General features: G+C 39.9%; 1 protein-coding gene across 10 annotated transcripts in view; it reads left to right on the top strand.

Annotated features, from left to right (window-relative positions):
* The window catches only part of LOC140196528 (protein transport protein Sec24B-like), a 231,583-nt gene extending 218,752 nt beyond the window's left edge, over positions 1–12,831 (top strand). For 9 of the 10 annotated variants that reach the window (XM_072255876.1, XM_072255877.1, XM_072255884.1 and 6 more), the window contains 4 exons: positions 292–396; positions 4,158–4,250; positions 5,721–5,827; positions 11,004–12,831. In XM_072255876.1, coding sequence (XP_072111977.1) covers positions 292–396; positions 4,158–4,250; positions 5,721–5,827; positions 11,004–11,118 — 420 coding nt within the window. In that variant the 3' untranslated portion in view covers positions 11,119–12,831. The remainder of the gene's footprint in view (positions 1–291; positions 397–4,157; positions 4,251–5,720; positions 5,828–11,003) is intronic. The other variant, XM_072255880.1, reaches the window with a different exon arrangement.
* The last annotated feature ends 428 nt before the right edge of the window (positions 12,832–13,259 follow it).

Here is a 13,259-nt window from a genome sequence, read left to right as displayed (position 1 = left end):
GTCATGGATTCAACCATTATAAAAAAAAATTGTAAGACACAATTTGTACTGCATATCTTCTCCAACATGTTGCAAATTTGAAATGTCCAGATTTTGTATCAGCACCATGTGAGATTAAAAAAAATCTGTGGCATTTATGTGTGAACAACAACCTAGTAGGTTAGCACTTCCCACACATCGGTCTGGAGCCTCACGAATCAGTTCAGAAATTTCAAAGCAGTGTAATTTTTTTACCCTTTGTTTAATATTCTTTTGTTCATTCAGAATGATTTTTTTTTGTGCTCCTGGTAGGGTTCTAGCACTGTTGGTGACAAAACCATTCCTCAGCCACCTATTATGCAACTTTCTGCAGAAAGGCTGATAAAAGAGGGTGCTTTCTTGATGGATTGTTGTTCTGTAAGTACTTAACTTTGAATCTGATAATCCTGAGAGTCATTCTTGGTTATTTGGCCTATTGTATTAGAAAGGTTATTTAGGTGCTTTTTCTTAATCTTGGATTAATAAGACTTGAGAAGGCTGTTTCTTTTTATTGATATATTCTGAACATTTTATTATATTTGTTACTATGGAAGAGTGGTTTTCTATTCCTTTTTACCCCTGGAAATCAAAAGTTTCCACATTCTTCTTATAATGTGACAACCAGATAGTTCAAATGTGATCTAATTATATAGAACTGCAGCATTACCTTGCAACTCGAGCTCAATCCCCAAACTAATGAAGGCCAATACACCATAGGTGTTCTTAACACCCCTCAACTTGCATGGGAACTATGGATGTGAACCCCAAGATCCCTTTTAATACTGCACACTGTAAAGAATCCTGCCATTCTGTATTCTGCCTTCAAGTTCGACCTTCCCGAGTGAATCACTTCACACTTCTGCAGGTTGAACTCCATCAGCCACTTCTCAGCCTAGCTCTGCATCCTACCCATGGCCTGTTGTAAACGTCGACAACCTTCCACACTACTCACAACACCTCCAACCTTCGTGTCGCCTGCAAACTTACTAATGCACCCTTCCCTCTGCATTCTGTGGGCAAGACAACTTTGAATCCACACAGCCAAGTTTCTCTGGATCCCATGGCTCCTAACTTTCTGAATGAGCGTACCATAGGGAAATTTGTCAAGTGCTTAGTAAAATCCATATACACCACTTGCTCTTCCTTCATCATTTTGTTCTGTCACTTCCTTAAAGAGAAAGAGGCTTGTGAGATATGATCTTCTTCTCACAAAGCCATGTTGACTAAGCATAATCAGACTGTTTCTCCAAATGCTCGTAAATCCTGTCTCTAAGAATCCTTTCCAATAATTTGCCCACCAGTGAAGTAAGACTCACTGGTCTGTAATTCCCAGGATTATCCCTATTATCTTCCTTGATGAAAGGAATGACATTTGCCACTCTCTAATCTTCTGTACTTTTCTTTTGGCCAGTGAGGGCACAAAGATCATTGCCAAAGATGCAGCAACCCTTTCACTCTCTACCCTTGGTAATCTGGGTTATGTCCCATCCAGTGTATCTATCCTAATGTTGAAAGTTCCAGCAATCCTCTTTTCTCAACATTGACGTGTTCCAGTATATTAGCCTGTTCTATACTATCCTAACCTTGACTTGTTCCAGTATATTGGCCTGTTCTATACTATCCTAACCTTGATGTGTTCCAGTATATTAGCCTGTTCTATGCTATCCTAACATTGGTTCAGGTCCCTCTCATTGGTGAATACTGAAGCAAAGTATTCATTAAGGACCTCGACTATCTCCTCCAACTCCAGGCACGTGGTTGACAAGAAATGTGGAACGTCTAGTCAAAAGGAAGGAAAAAGCATAGTTAATCCCTGATTGGCCCTACTCTCACTCTGGACATCCCCCTGCTCTTTCACATTTATTTAATTATTTTTACCTTGGGATACAGCGCAGAACAGGCCCTTCCAGCCCAACAAGCCACAACACCCAGAAACCCACCTACTAACTCTGGCCTAATCACAGTACAATTTACAATGACTGATTAACCTATTAACTGTTAATTCTTTGGACTATGGGAGGAAGCGTGATCACCCAGAAGAAACCCACGCACTCAAAGGAAGAAGGCACCAACTTTCTTGCAGAGGATACCAGAATTGAACTTTGAACTCTGACAAGCTGAGCTGTAATAGTGTCATGCTGACCACTACACTGTTCATATACGTGTAGAATGCCTTGAGGGTTTTCCTTAATCCTACTTGCCAAAGCCTTCTCCTGCCCCCTTCTTGCTCTCCTAAGTCCATTCTTCAGCTCCTTCCTGGCTACCTTGTAACTCTCCAGAGCCCTATTTGGTCCTTCCTTCCTAAAGCTTAAGAGAGCTTCTTTCTTCCTCTTCACTGGATGTTCCACATCTCTCGTCTGTACTCACCTATGCTTTCCCTGCCTCAAGGCAACAAAACTATTCGGAACCCCATGCAGGTGCTTCTTAAACAACCTCCATAGTTTTGTTGTGCATTTCCCTAAGTACATCTATTCCTAAGTTAGGCTCCCTAGTTCCTGCCTAATAGCATCATAATTCTCCCTCCCCCATTCAAATACTTTCTCATACCATTTGCTCCATTTTTCCCATACCACTTGTCCAAATCTATGGTAAAGGCCAGGGAGTTGTTGTCACTGTCTCCGAAATGCTTGCTTACTTACTGAGAAAATCTTGTCACCTGACCAGGTTCATTGCCTAGCACCAGATCCAGCAAGGCCTGTCCTCTAGGTGGCCTGTCTACATATTACGTCAGGAATCCTTCCTGGACACACCTAATAAATTCCACACATTTAAACCTTTTGCACCAAGGAGGTGCTGGTCATTACTAAGGACGTTTAAGTCATGAAAATAACTCTGTTACTTTTGCATCTTTCCAAAATCTGCCTCCTGATTTGTTCCTCAGTGTCTCTGCTACCATTCTGGGGTAATAGGATAATCCCAATGGAGTGATTGCTCCCTTCCTGTTCCTGACCTCTATCTACAGTGCTTCCCTGGACGATCCCTCCACAGCGCCCTCCCTTTCTGTAGCTGTAATTAGCAAGGCTACTCCTCCACCTCTTTTACCGTCCTCCCTGTCCCTTTTGAAACACCTGAACCCTGGAATATCCAGCAGCCATTCCTGCCCTTGTGACAGCCAAGTTTCTGTAATGGCCACAACGTCGCAGTTCCATGTACTAACCCATGCTCTGTTAGGGTTCCCAACCTTTTTTATGCCATGGATCCTAGCATTAACCAAGAGGTCCGTCGACCTCAGGATCTCCTACCTTTAAGTCATCACCCTTGTTCCTTATACTTCTCTCATTAAAATAGACACATTTCAACCCATCCAGCTGACTGCAAATTCTGCCCTTTCCACTGCCTGTCCTTGCCCACAGTCTCTCTACACACTGCATTGATTTTTACACCAACTTATCACTCTAATTCTCATCCCCCTACCAGACTAGTTTTAAACTCTCCCAGCAACTCTAGCAAACCTGCCCACAAGGATATTGGTCCCTCTGATACCCATTTCTGTTGGTGCTTGAAAGCCATGTGCAGATCCAGTGAGAATGCGTCTGCTGCTGAAGCAGTGGGCAAATTGCAGTGGGTCCAGGTCCTTATTTAGGCATTCTAGTCACAACCAACCTCTCAGATCACTTTTATCACCGTGGATGTGAGTGCTGCCGTTGAGGCAGCTCACCCTGCTCTTCTTGGATATTAATATGATTGTCACCCTTTTAAAGCAGGTAAGAAGCCCAACTGCAGAAGTAAGATGCCATGGAACACTCCAGTCAGCTGGTCAGCTGAGGTTATCAGTATCTTGCCTGTGCACTGTTGAGACCCTTTTATTCCTTTCCACAACAGAGTGTTGTCATTCGATTAATAGCCTTATTTAAGAAAGTCAACTTGTTCATCATTATCTTGTCTGCTAGTTACAAAAAAGCTGCGTGGTCAGACAGTGAGTCCTCTCTAATTGACCTATGTTGAGTCTGCCCAGTCCTACCATAAATTTTGAAGTGCCATGTTACAACTTGAATAATTGTTTACAGTATTTTTCTCAAGTGCAAGAGCGTTCTGAACTCATGAGGCCACAGTATTTATTTGTCCAAAAATGATATAAATTCATGTTTCTTGTGTACACCTCCACCAATCTTCATTGATATGCTTTTTAATCTTTTCAGGTTATATACCTCTGGATTGGAAAATATTGCAACAGCAGCTTTATAAATGAAGTGCTAGGATTTTCTAACTATGTTTCTGTTCCACAAACTATGGTAAGTTAATAGATGAAAAGAGACTTGTGAATAAGAGCTTGAGTTCTTAAATGTTTCTAAAATGTAATGTCTGATAGGATGAAAACAGCTATTGCTTGCAATGAATAAAGCATTTTTATCAGCACCTTAGATTACTTTTTTCTCTAACTCCCTGAGCCATTGAGCTTTTTTACTTTGTGGTTCTTATGCTGGGCATCATCTGGTGTGAATGTCTACCTCAATACTATAAGGCTAGAATGATCACTCAGGATTGAGCCATCTCGCTACTCACCTCAGCATGGAGTTGTCCCCTTCCAGCCCTTCAAGCAACCCTTAACCCTAACCTAATCACTGGACCATTTACATTGACCTTTTACCCTTCCGGGTACCGTGGGAGGAAACCAGAGCATCCTGGGAAAACCCACATATTCTACAGGGAAGATGTGCAGAGACGGTGCCAGAATTACAGCTCAACTCCAGGAAATAGCATCACACTAACTGCCACACTACCAAGAAGTTCATATTTAACTAAACCCAAGCAACAAGAGTTGCATGGAGAATGGGCTGCAGCTCTCATTGCAGGGCCCAACATGTTAACAGGAGATTTTGTGGCATAAAGGGTAAAACAGCATCGTCTCTAAGTGTGTCAACTTTCATGCCTTTGCTTTATTCAGAGCTGTATAATAAACTGTCTATATATCTGCAAAAAATCCAGATCAATGGCACATGGTGAAAAAGTTCAGCCCAGCAGGTTGCTTTGTTTTCAGGTTTCACGTGCGTTCAGTTGTAGCAGACCCTTGAAACCTGATCACAACAGCAGTGCAAGAAAGAAATCTCCCAATACAAAGATCAACACGATCTGGGAGTTGGTAGGTTATGAAGTAGCAGAATGGAGGTCAGTTGGACAAAAAAACCATTTTGATGATACTTCATAGTATATACTCCTGGGTATAGTGAAATGTCAGGGACAGGAGAAAAAAGTCTGAAGCACCAAGTGGCAACTGAAAGATGCAGAAGTGATCAAAGCAGGAACAATGTGTCATATTCCTGAATTCATTGGATGAATTTTGTTAGTGTGTCACTATAAACATCTTTCATGATGTGTTTGATTCACTAATTGCAACCATACTTGGCAGGAACCATAACATTTGTTCGAGAAGATTTCAATTGTAGCTTAATATTTACAGCTGTAAAAGAGCTGAGTATTCTCATTTCCTGGTTTAACATTTACAGAATCAAATAGAAGAGGCATTTGATCATTTGCACTTAAAAAAAAATCACTGTGAGAATTTTGCAGGTCAAGAAGCATCCCTGAAAAGATTAAATTAATGTTTTGGGTCAAAGATATTTTGTTTGTGTTGTCTGATCATTGCTTTTTGAAACCTTGCTGTTTGCAAAGTTACTACATTTCAAAGGCACTTTGATGGAAAATACCGCAGACTAATGTTTTTCTCTTGTTTCTCCAATTTCTACTTTGTTTCCTAATCGGAGAAGTTTGAACTACCGGAATTGGATACAGCGTTATCTCAAAGAGTTAGAAGTTTTGTTTCCTGGCTTCGAGATAGCAGACCATTTCTATCAATTATTTACATTGTGAAGTGAGTATAAAACATTTTGTTGACTTGGTAGTAAAGGATATTTGAATATATCGTCATAGAGTCAAAGAACACTGCAGAATAGAAACTGGTCCCTCGGCCCATCTAGTCCATGCTGGACCATCAATCTGCCGAGTCTCATTGATGTAGGCCAGTTAGAAGAGTGGACTGAAAGATGGCAGATGGAGTTTAATGCTGATAAATGTGAGGTGCTACATTTTGGTAGGACTAATCAAAATAGGACATACATGGTAAATGGTAGGGCATTGAAGAATGCAGTAGAACAGAGGGACCTAGGAATAATTGTGCATAGTTCCCTGAAGGTGGAATCTCATGTAGATAGGGTGGTGAAGAAAGCTTTTGGTATGCTGGCCTTTATAAATCAGAGCATTGAGTATAGCAGAGTTAGGATGTAATGTTGAAATTGTACAAGGCATTGGTAAGGCCAAATTTGGAGTATTGTGTGCAGTTCTGGTCACCGAATTATAGGAAAGATATCAACAAAATAGAGAGAGTACAGAGAAGATTTAATAGAATGTTACCTGGGTTTCAGTACCTAAGTTACAGAGAAAGGTTGAACAAGTTGGGTCTTTATTCTTTGGAGCGTAGAAGGTTGAGAGGGGTCTTGATAGAGGTATTTAAAATTATGAGGAGGATAGATAGAGTTGGCGTGGATAGGCTTTTTCCATTGAGAGTAGGGGAGATTCAAACAAGAGGACATGAGTTGAGAGTTAAAGGACAAAGGTTTAGGGGTAACATGAGGGGGATCTTCTTTACTCAGAGAGTGGTAGCTGTGTGGAATGGAATTCCAGCAGAATTGGTTGAGGCAGGTTCGATGTTGTCATTTAAAGTTAAATTGGATAGCTATATGGACAGGAAAGGAATGGAGGGTTATGGGCTGAGTGCAGGTCGGTGGGTCTAGGTGAGAGTAAGCGTTCGGCACAGACTAGAAGGGCTGAGATGGTCTGTTTCCGTGCTGTAATTGTTATATATAGTTATATGTACCCGGACCATAGCTGTCCATACCCCTCCCATCAACGTATCTATCCAAACTTCTCGTGAACTTTGAAATGGACCCACGTCCACCCCTTGTGCTGGCAGCTTGTCCCACACTCTCATGATCCTCTGAGTGAAGAATTATTTCACCTTTAACCCATGACCTTTAGTTCCAGTCTCTCCCAACTTCAGTGGAAAAAGCCTGCTTGCATTTACCCTATCTATGCTCCTCATAATTTTGTGGACATCTATTAAATCTTCCCTTGGGCTTCTACATTCCAGGAATGGAAGTCTGAACCTATTCAAATTTTCCCTATAACTCAGGTTCCCAAGTCCCGGTAACATTCTTGTAAATTTTCTCTGCACTCTTACAATCTTATTTACATCTTTGCTGCAGGTAGGTGACCAAAACCATGCACAATACAATGTCTTATACAATTTCAACATATCATCCCAATTCCTGTTCTCAATACATTGATTTTTGAAGGCCACTGTACCAAAAACTTTGTTTACGACCCAACCTACCGTACCTGTGATGCCGCTTTCAAGGAATTATGGATCTATTCCCATAACCCTCTGTTCTACCGCACTCCTCAATGCCTTACTGCTTTCTGTATAAGAGCTACCCTGGTTGGGCTTCCAAAATGCTACATCTCACACTTGTCTACATTAAATTCCATCTCCCATTTTTCGGCCAATTTTCCAGCTGATCCAGATCCTGCTGCAAGGTTTCATTGTCCACTACACTCCCAGTCTTGGTGTCATCAGCAAATATGCTCATCCAGTTTAACACATTATCATCCAGATCATTGATAGAGATGACAAACAATGGATCCAGCAGCATACCACTAATCACAGGCCTCCAGTCAGAAAGGCAATCATCTACTGCTACTCTTGGTTTCTCCCAGGAAGACTATGTCTAATCTAATTTACTACTCATCTTGATCGCCTAGCGAATGAACCTTCTTGACAAACCTCCCATTCAGATCCTGTCAAAGGCCTTGCTAAAGTCCATATAAACAACATCCACTGCCTTGCCTTCATCATCTTTCTGGTAACTTCCTTGAAAAAAATTTGAAAAAGGTTGGTTAGACACAATCTACCACACACAAAGCCATGTTGTCTTCAATCCCTGTCTATTCAATTACTTGTATATATGGTAATTTTCCCACTACTGGTTTCAGACTCACAGGCCTATAGTTTCCTGGCTTATTCTTAGAGCCTTTCTTAGATAACAGAACAATGTTAGCTGACCTCCAGTCCTCTGCACCTCACCTGTCACTAAGGATATTTTAAATATCTCTGCTGGGGCACCTGCAATTTCTGCACTTGCCTTCCGCAGGGTCCAAGGGCCTTGGGGATTTATCCACCCTAATTTGCCTCGATAGCAAACACCACCTCCTCTGTAATTTGTACAGGGTCCGTGACCTTGTTTCTACTTTACTTCATTTCTAAAGACTCTGAGTGCATCTCACTAATGAATACAGATACAAAAAATCCACTTAGATCTCTCCCCTCTTTCGGATGGCTTTAAGAACTTTAAAACAAATACTTACACTCAGGTTTTAATGATGAGTACTTTAGAATCACTGTATCTCATCATTTCAGAATTTCATTGCTGTTTTAAGCTGTAATTCAGTGTTTGAGGCATGACTGCCCAACTTCCACAGAAGATAATAGCCTCCTTCGGTTTTTTTTTAAGCAACTATTATATGGGTGAAGCAATGATTCTTTAAATTTTGGTCTTTTGTTTCAGGAAGTTTTTTAAAAAATTGTGATTTTCAATAGTTGTAAACGTGATAAAATGATTTTTGGTAAGTTAACTGCAGTACTTAATCAGAACTTATATATTTGCATAAGGTAAACATAAGAAATAGGAGCAGAAGTAGGCCACTTGCATGTCGAGTCTTCTCCGCCATTCAATAAGATCATGGCTAATCTGGCCATGGACTCATCTCCACCTACCTGCCTTTTCCCCATAACCCTTAAATCCCCTTCGATGTAAAAAAAAACTTCCATCCAGGCAGTAATTTTTCTGGAAGATTTACTCATCTTCCTTGATTAAAAAGTTCAAATCTTCAGCTCTGGAATAGGTTTAAGTAAGCAGTAATAGCTTTCACAAAGCCACTTCTACTGTCATTTGCTCCTGTCCTGCCCTTAAGATGCAATAGCACATCAAAATCTTCTGCTGGCTTCCCAGCTCTTAAACTGGGAAATCTGCTTGCTGAGCACATGCCAAGTGAGTTATTATACAATTCAGTTGAGGTAACTTGAACGTATTTAATTGTCTTTTAAGTGAGTGTGAGTTGATTTGTATTTGTTTAAAGTTTTTTATATTTTTACCCACTTTAATTAGATTAGAAAAAAATTGGTTAAGACAAATGTAGGTCCCTTACAGTCAGAAACGGGTGAATTGATCATGGGGAACAAGGACATGGCAGACCAATTGAATAACTACTTTGGTTCTGTCTTCACTAAGGAGGACATAAATAATCTTCCGGAAATAGTAGGGGACAGAGGGTCTAGTGAGATGGAGGAACTGAGGGAACATGTTAGTAGGGAACTGGTATTAGGTAAATTGAAGGGATTAAAGGCAGATAAATCCCCAGGGCCAGATGGTCTGCATCCCAGAGTGCTTAAGGAAGTAGCCCAAGAAATAGTGGATGCATTAGTGTTAATTTTTCAAAACTCTTTAGATTCTGGATTAGTTCCTGAGGATTGGAGGGTGGCTAATGTAACCCAGCTTTTTAAAAAAGGAGTGAGAGAGAAATCGGGGAATTATAGACTGGTAAGCCTGACATCGGTGGTGGGGAAAATGCTAGAGTCAGTTATCAAAGATATGATAACAGCACATTTGGAAAGCGGTGAAATCATCAGACAAAGTCAGCATGGATTTGTGAAAGGAAAATCATGTCTGACAAATCTTATGGAATTTTTTGAGGATGTAACTAGTAAGAGTGGATAGGGGAGAAGCAGTGGATGTGGTATATATGGATTTTCAGAAGGCTTTTGACAAGGTCCCACATTGCAAGAGGATTCGAGTACAGGAGCAGGGAGGTTCTACTGCAGTTGTACAAGGCCTTCGTGAGACCACACCTGGAGTGTTGTGTGCAGTTTTGGTCCCCTAATCAGAGGAAAGACATTCTTGCCATAGAGGGAGTACAAAAAAGGTTCACCAAGGAATTTGAAGCTTGATACACGCTCCACTACAGCTCCGTTGATGTAGATGGGGATGTGAGTGTGGCTCCAAGCATGCCTGAAGTCCACAATGATCTCCTTGGTCTTCTGGGTGTTAAGGGCCAGAATGTTATCGGCACACCATATGGCCAGGTGCTGAACCTCGTCCCTGTAGGCCATCTTGTCATCCCCTCTGATCAGGCCAACCACTGTGGTGTCGTCTGTGAACTTGATTATGGAGTTAGAACCATGTACAGGAACGCAGTCGTAGTTGAAAAGGGAGTACAGAAGAGGGCTCAGCATACAGCCTTGAGGCACACCGGTGTTCAGGGTGAGAGTGGAGGAGGAGAGGTTGTCTAACTTAATTAATTGGGGTCTGTTAGTTAGAAAGTCCAAGGTCCAATTGCAGAGGGATGAGCTGATACCAAGCTGGCGAAGTTTGGCCATCAGCATGGAGGGGATCACAGTATTGAATGCCACTTTCATTGCAGAGTTATAATAATGACATTAAAGTCAATGAACAGCATTCTGACATAAGAGTTGGTGCTGTCCAGGTGGGTCAGAGCAGAGTGAAGTGCCGCGGAGTGAAGGTCCTCTGTTGACCTGTTGGTGCGATAGGGAAACTGATGGGGGTCCAAGGTAGTGGGCAGACAGAATTTCAGATGTCATGTTTTGAAATTTTCTAACATCCATAAACATGAAATTGCAGAGACAGCTTTGTGCAGGGTTTCATAGTTGTTAAAGTTATTCTGAGTACAAATGGTCATATGCCAGAAGCCTTATTTTGCACAAGGTCAGAGTGAAATGCTGAGAGTCAATCACCCTGCAGAAAAATCTGCAAAAGACTATGCAATGAGTCCAGAACCACACTGGAAATAAAAACAGGGTGGTCCAAGGACAAACTATTGTGGAGTCAGCCATCAGCAGATCTCCCCTTAGTGAATGATTAATTTTCAAATTATGTTTATCATGTTCAATACTCTGAATGTTTGTTAAATATTAACAGGGATGATGCTCCATTCAAAACAAGTTTCTTTCACAAGTTAGTGGAGGACAGAACAGAATCTGCATTATCATATTATGAGTTTCTTCTTCACATTCAGCAACAAATCTCCAAGTAACATTGATAGTTCGTGAGTTGGAACTGATCAGTCATCATCTTGTTTCTTGGTGGGAGGTTGGTATGGTGTGGGTGATGGAAGAGTTGGGGCAGAATGGTCATCTAAAGAGAAATCCATTTACCTTGGAGACTGGACTTGCTTTCAGCTACATTGACATGTATGTTTTCAAACAGTGTTTCAATCTTGATAAGAGTTTTACACTGACCTCAGGAATATGCAAAGCTGGTCAATAAAATTTACAGATCTGCAGAATAAATTCCTGGTTACAACACTGAAATGCCTGACTCTATGCTACAATAAAGATTTTTAAAAAGCCACTTTCATTGCAGAGTTATAATAATGACATTAAAGAATGGGTTTGAATGTTTTTTTTCCTAGATGGGTCAGGAACTTGGAGACCTTGTTACCTAATACAAAATTTGATTTATTTATTGCCATGTATAAGGCCCATTTTATAGTTTTGTTAATTTTGATCCTATTAAGTTTCTTGTATGTAATTTTATCAGTGTATATGTTGATTTTTCTTTTCATTAGTTTGTCAGTGTGTAGTAGACGTGATGATTATAAATGTAAGAACTTATCCAGAATGACTAGTGAGTGCAGTCTGCATTAAGATCACTTGCAGGGCTACTGAATGTGGTTTCAGAATGCACATTATAAAAGTCAGTGTGTATATAGAAGTTAATTTTATAATGTATAAAAAGTAGCCTCATTTTTTGGTTAAATTACAATGGAAAGAATAAACTGTATGCAACAGTGTTGAATGTTTTGTTATCAAATTCCTCCTGTCCCATGCAGACCATTTAGGGCTCAAGGATCTGAATGCAGGTCTTCTATGCTGTCTGTCAATTCAAACCACAAGTGTGTTGTCAAATTTAACAAAAAACATTTTTTAAATATTTTGTTTTGTGTGGAATTATAAGTGCTCTGTAGGGTTTTCATTTTTAGCTTTATTTTATATTCAACCTTGTATTGCTAGGGCTGATAAAATGGACAGATTGTTTTATTGTACAATCAACACTCCACACTATGGTCAGCTGAAATCTCAAGAAACAGAAGAAAACTGAATGTGTACAACAGCTCTAACTAAATAAATGTATAGGATGTAATGGGAAGTTTAGAAAACCAACATATGAATAAATAACTTCCTGAACTTCAAACTGTAAGACCTGGTATGTTCCACTGCTTAAATTAAGCAAAATATTAAATGCAGCATTTATCTGAAATATATTGTCTATTTTTGGATTAGAAAAATCTTAACAAGTGCATGAATAATTCCAATTGTTTTACATTTATGAATAAAACATTGCAAATATATTGGCCTCGCACGAGAAATATTCCAAAAAGAATGTAGCATAAGACAACTCATCTGAAGCTGACTAATCAAACTATGTCAAGTTAAGTCTGTCCTTCGACAGAGAAAATCTTGGTGAGAAGCAATTGGAAAACAATGAAATTGTTGAAAGAGAATTTTGTATTTCATAGTTTTAAAGTTTTCAAAAGTCACTTCTCACCAATATTCAAGGGCATGGATATTTAGTCAATAGACATTAAAGTAGGTGTATTTGCAATGGATCAGGAATTGACCAGGAATGGACTGTATTGTGAGCAGAAAGTACACTCATATAGTCAAATTGAATAACTATGAGTAATTATGGAAAAACATTTTAAACCCTGGCTTGTAATTGGTCAAAGTAAAATCTATAAATATTGACTAAATGTTTTTGTCTCTTATTTACAATCTATCCATTTTCCTGTCTCATACTTTGTTGATATTTGTTTTGCTCTTTTATTGATCTAGCATGATATTCTGCAAATTATGGCAGTAGACTGATGTTACAAGATACTTATTGATAAATACTTTCAAAGACAGAGTTAGTGTAATTTTCTGTAAGTCATTTTTCTGAGACAAGCCATTTGCCCTAAGATAATGTCATAAATATTGAGTAATTTAGCAATGTTAGATAGTCAGTCATTCGTGTTTTCTATCGATTGTGGCACAGAAAGAGGCATTCAGACATTTCGATCTGTACCTCCACAGAGCAATCCAATAGTGCCATTTGCTGTTATGTCCCCATACCCCTGCAACTTACTTACGTTCAGGCGTACCCCATCAATAGCTCTGATTTATTTTTGTCACT

Source organism: Mobula birostris, chromosome 4 (assembly GCF_030028105.1).
Source record: "Mobula birostris isolate sMobBir1 chromosome 4, sMobBir1.hap1, whole genome shotgun sequence".
In the NCBI taxonomy this organism is placed as follows: domain Eukaryota; kingdom Metazoa; phylum Chordata; class Chondrichthyes; order Myliobatiformes; family Myliobatidae; genus Mobula; species Mobula birostris.
Note: the sequence above shows the minus strand (reverse complement) of the source record. Positions and strands in the feature narration are given on the sequence as shown.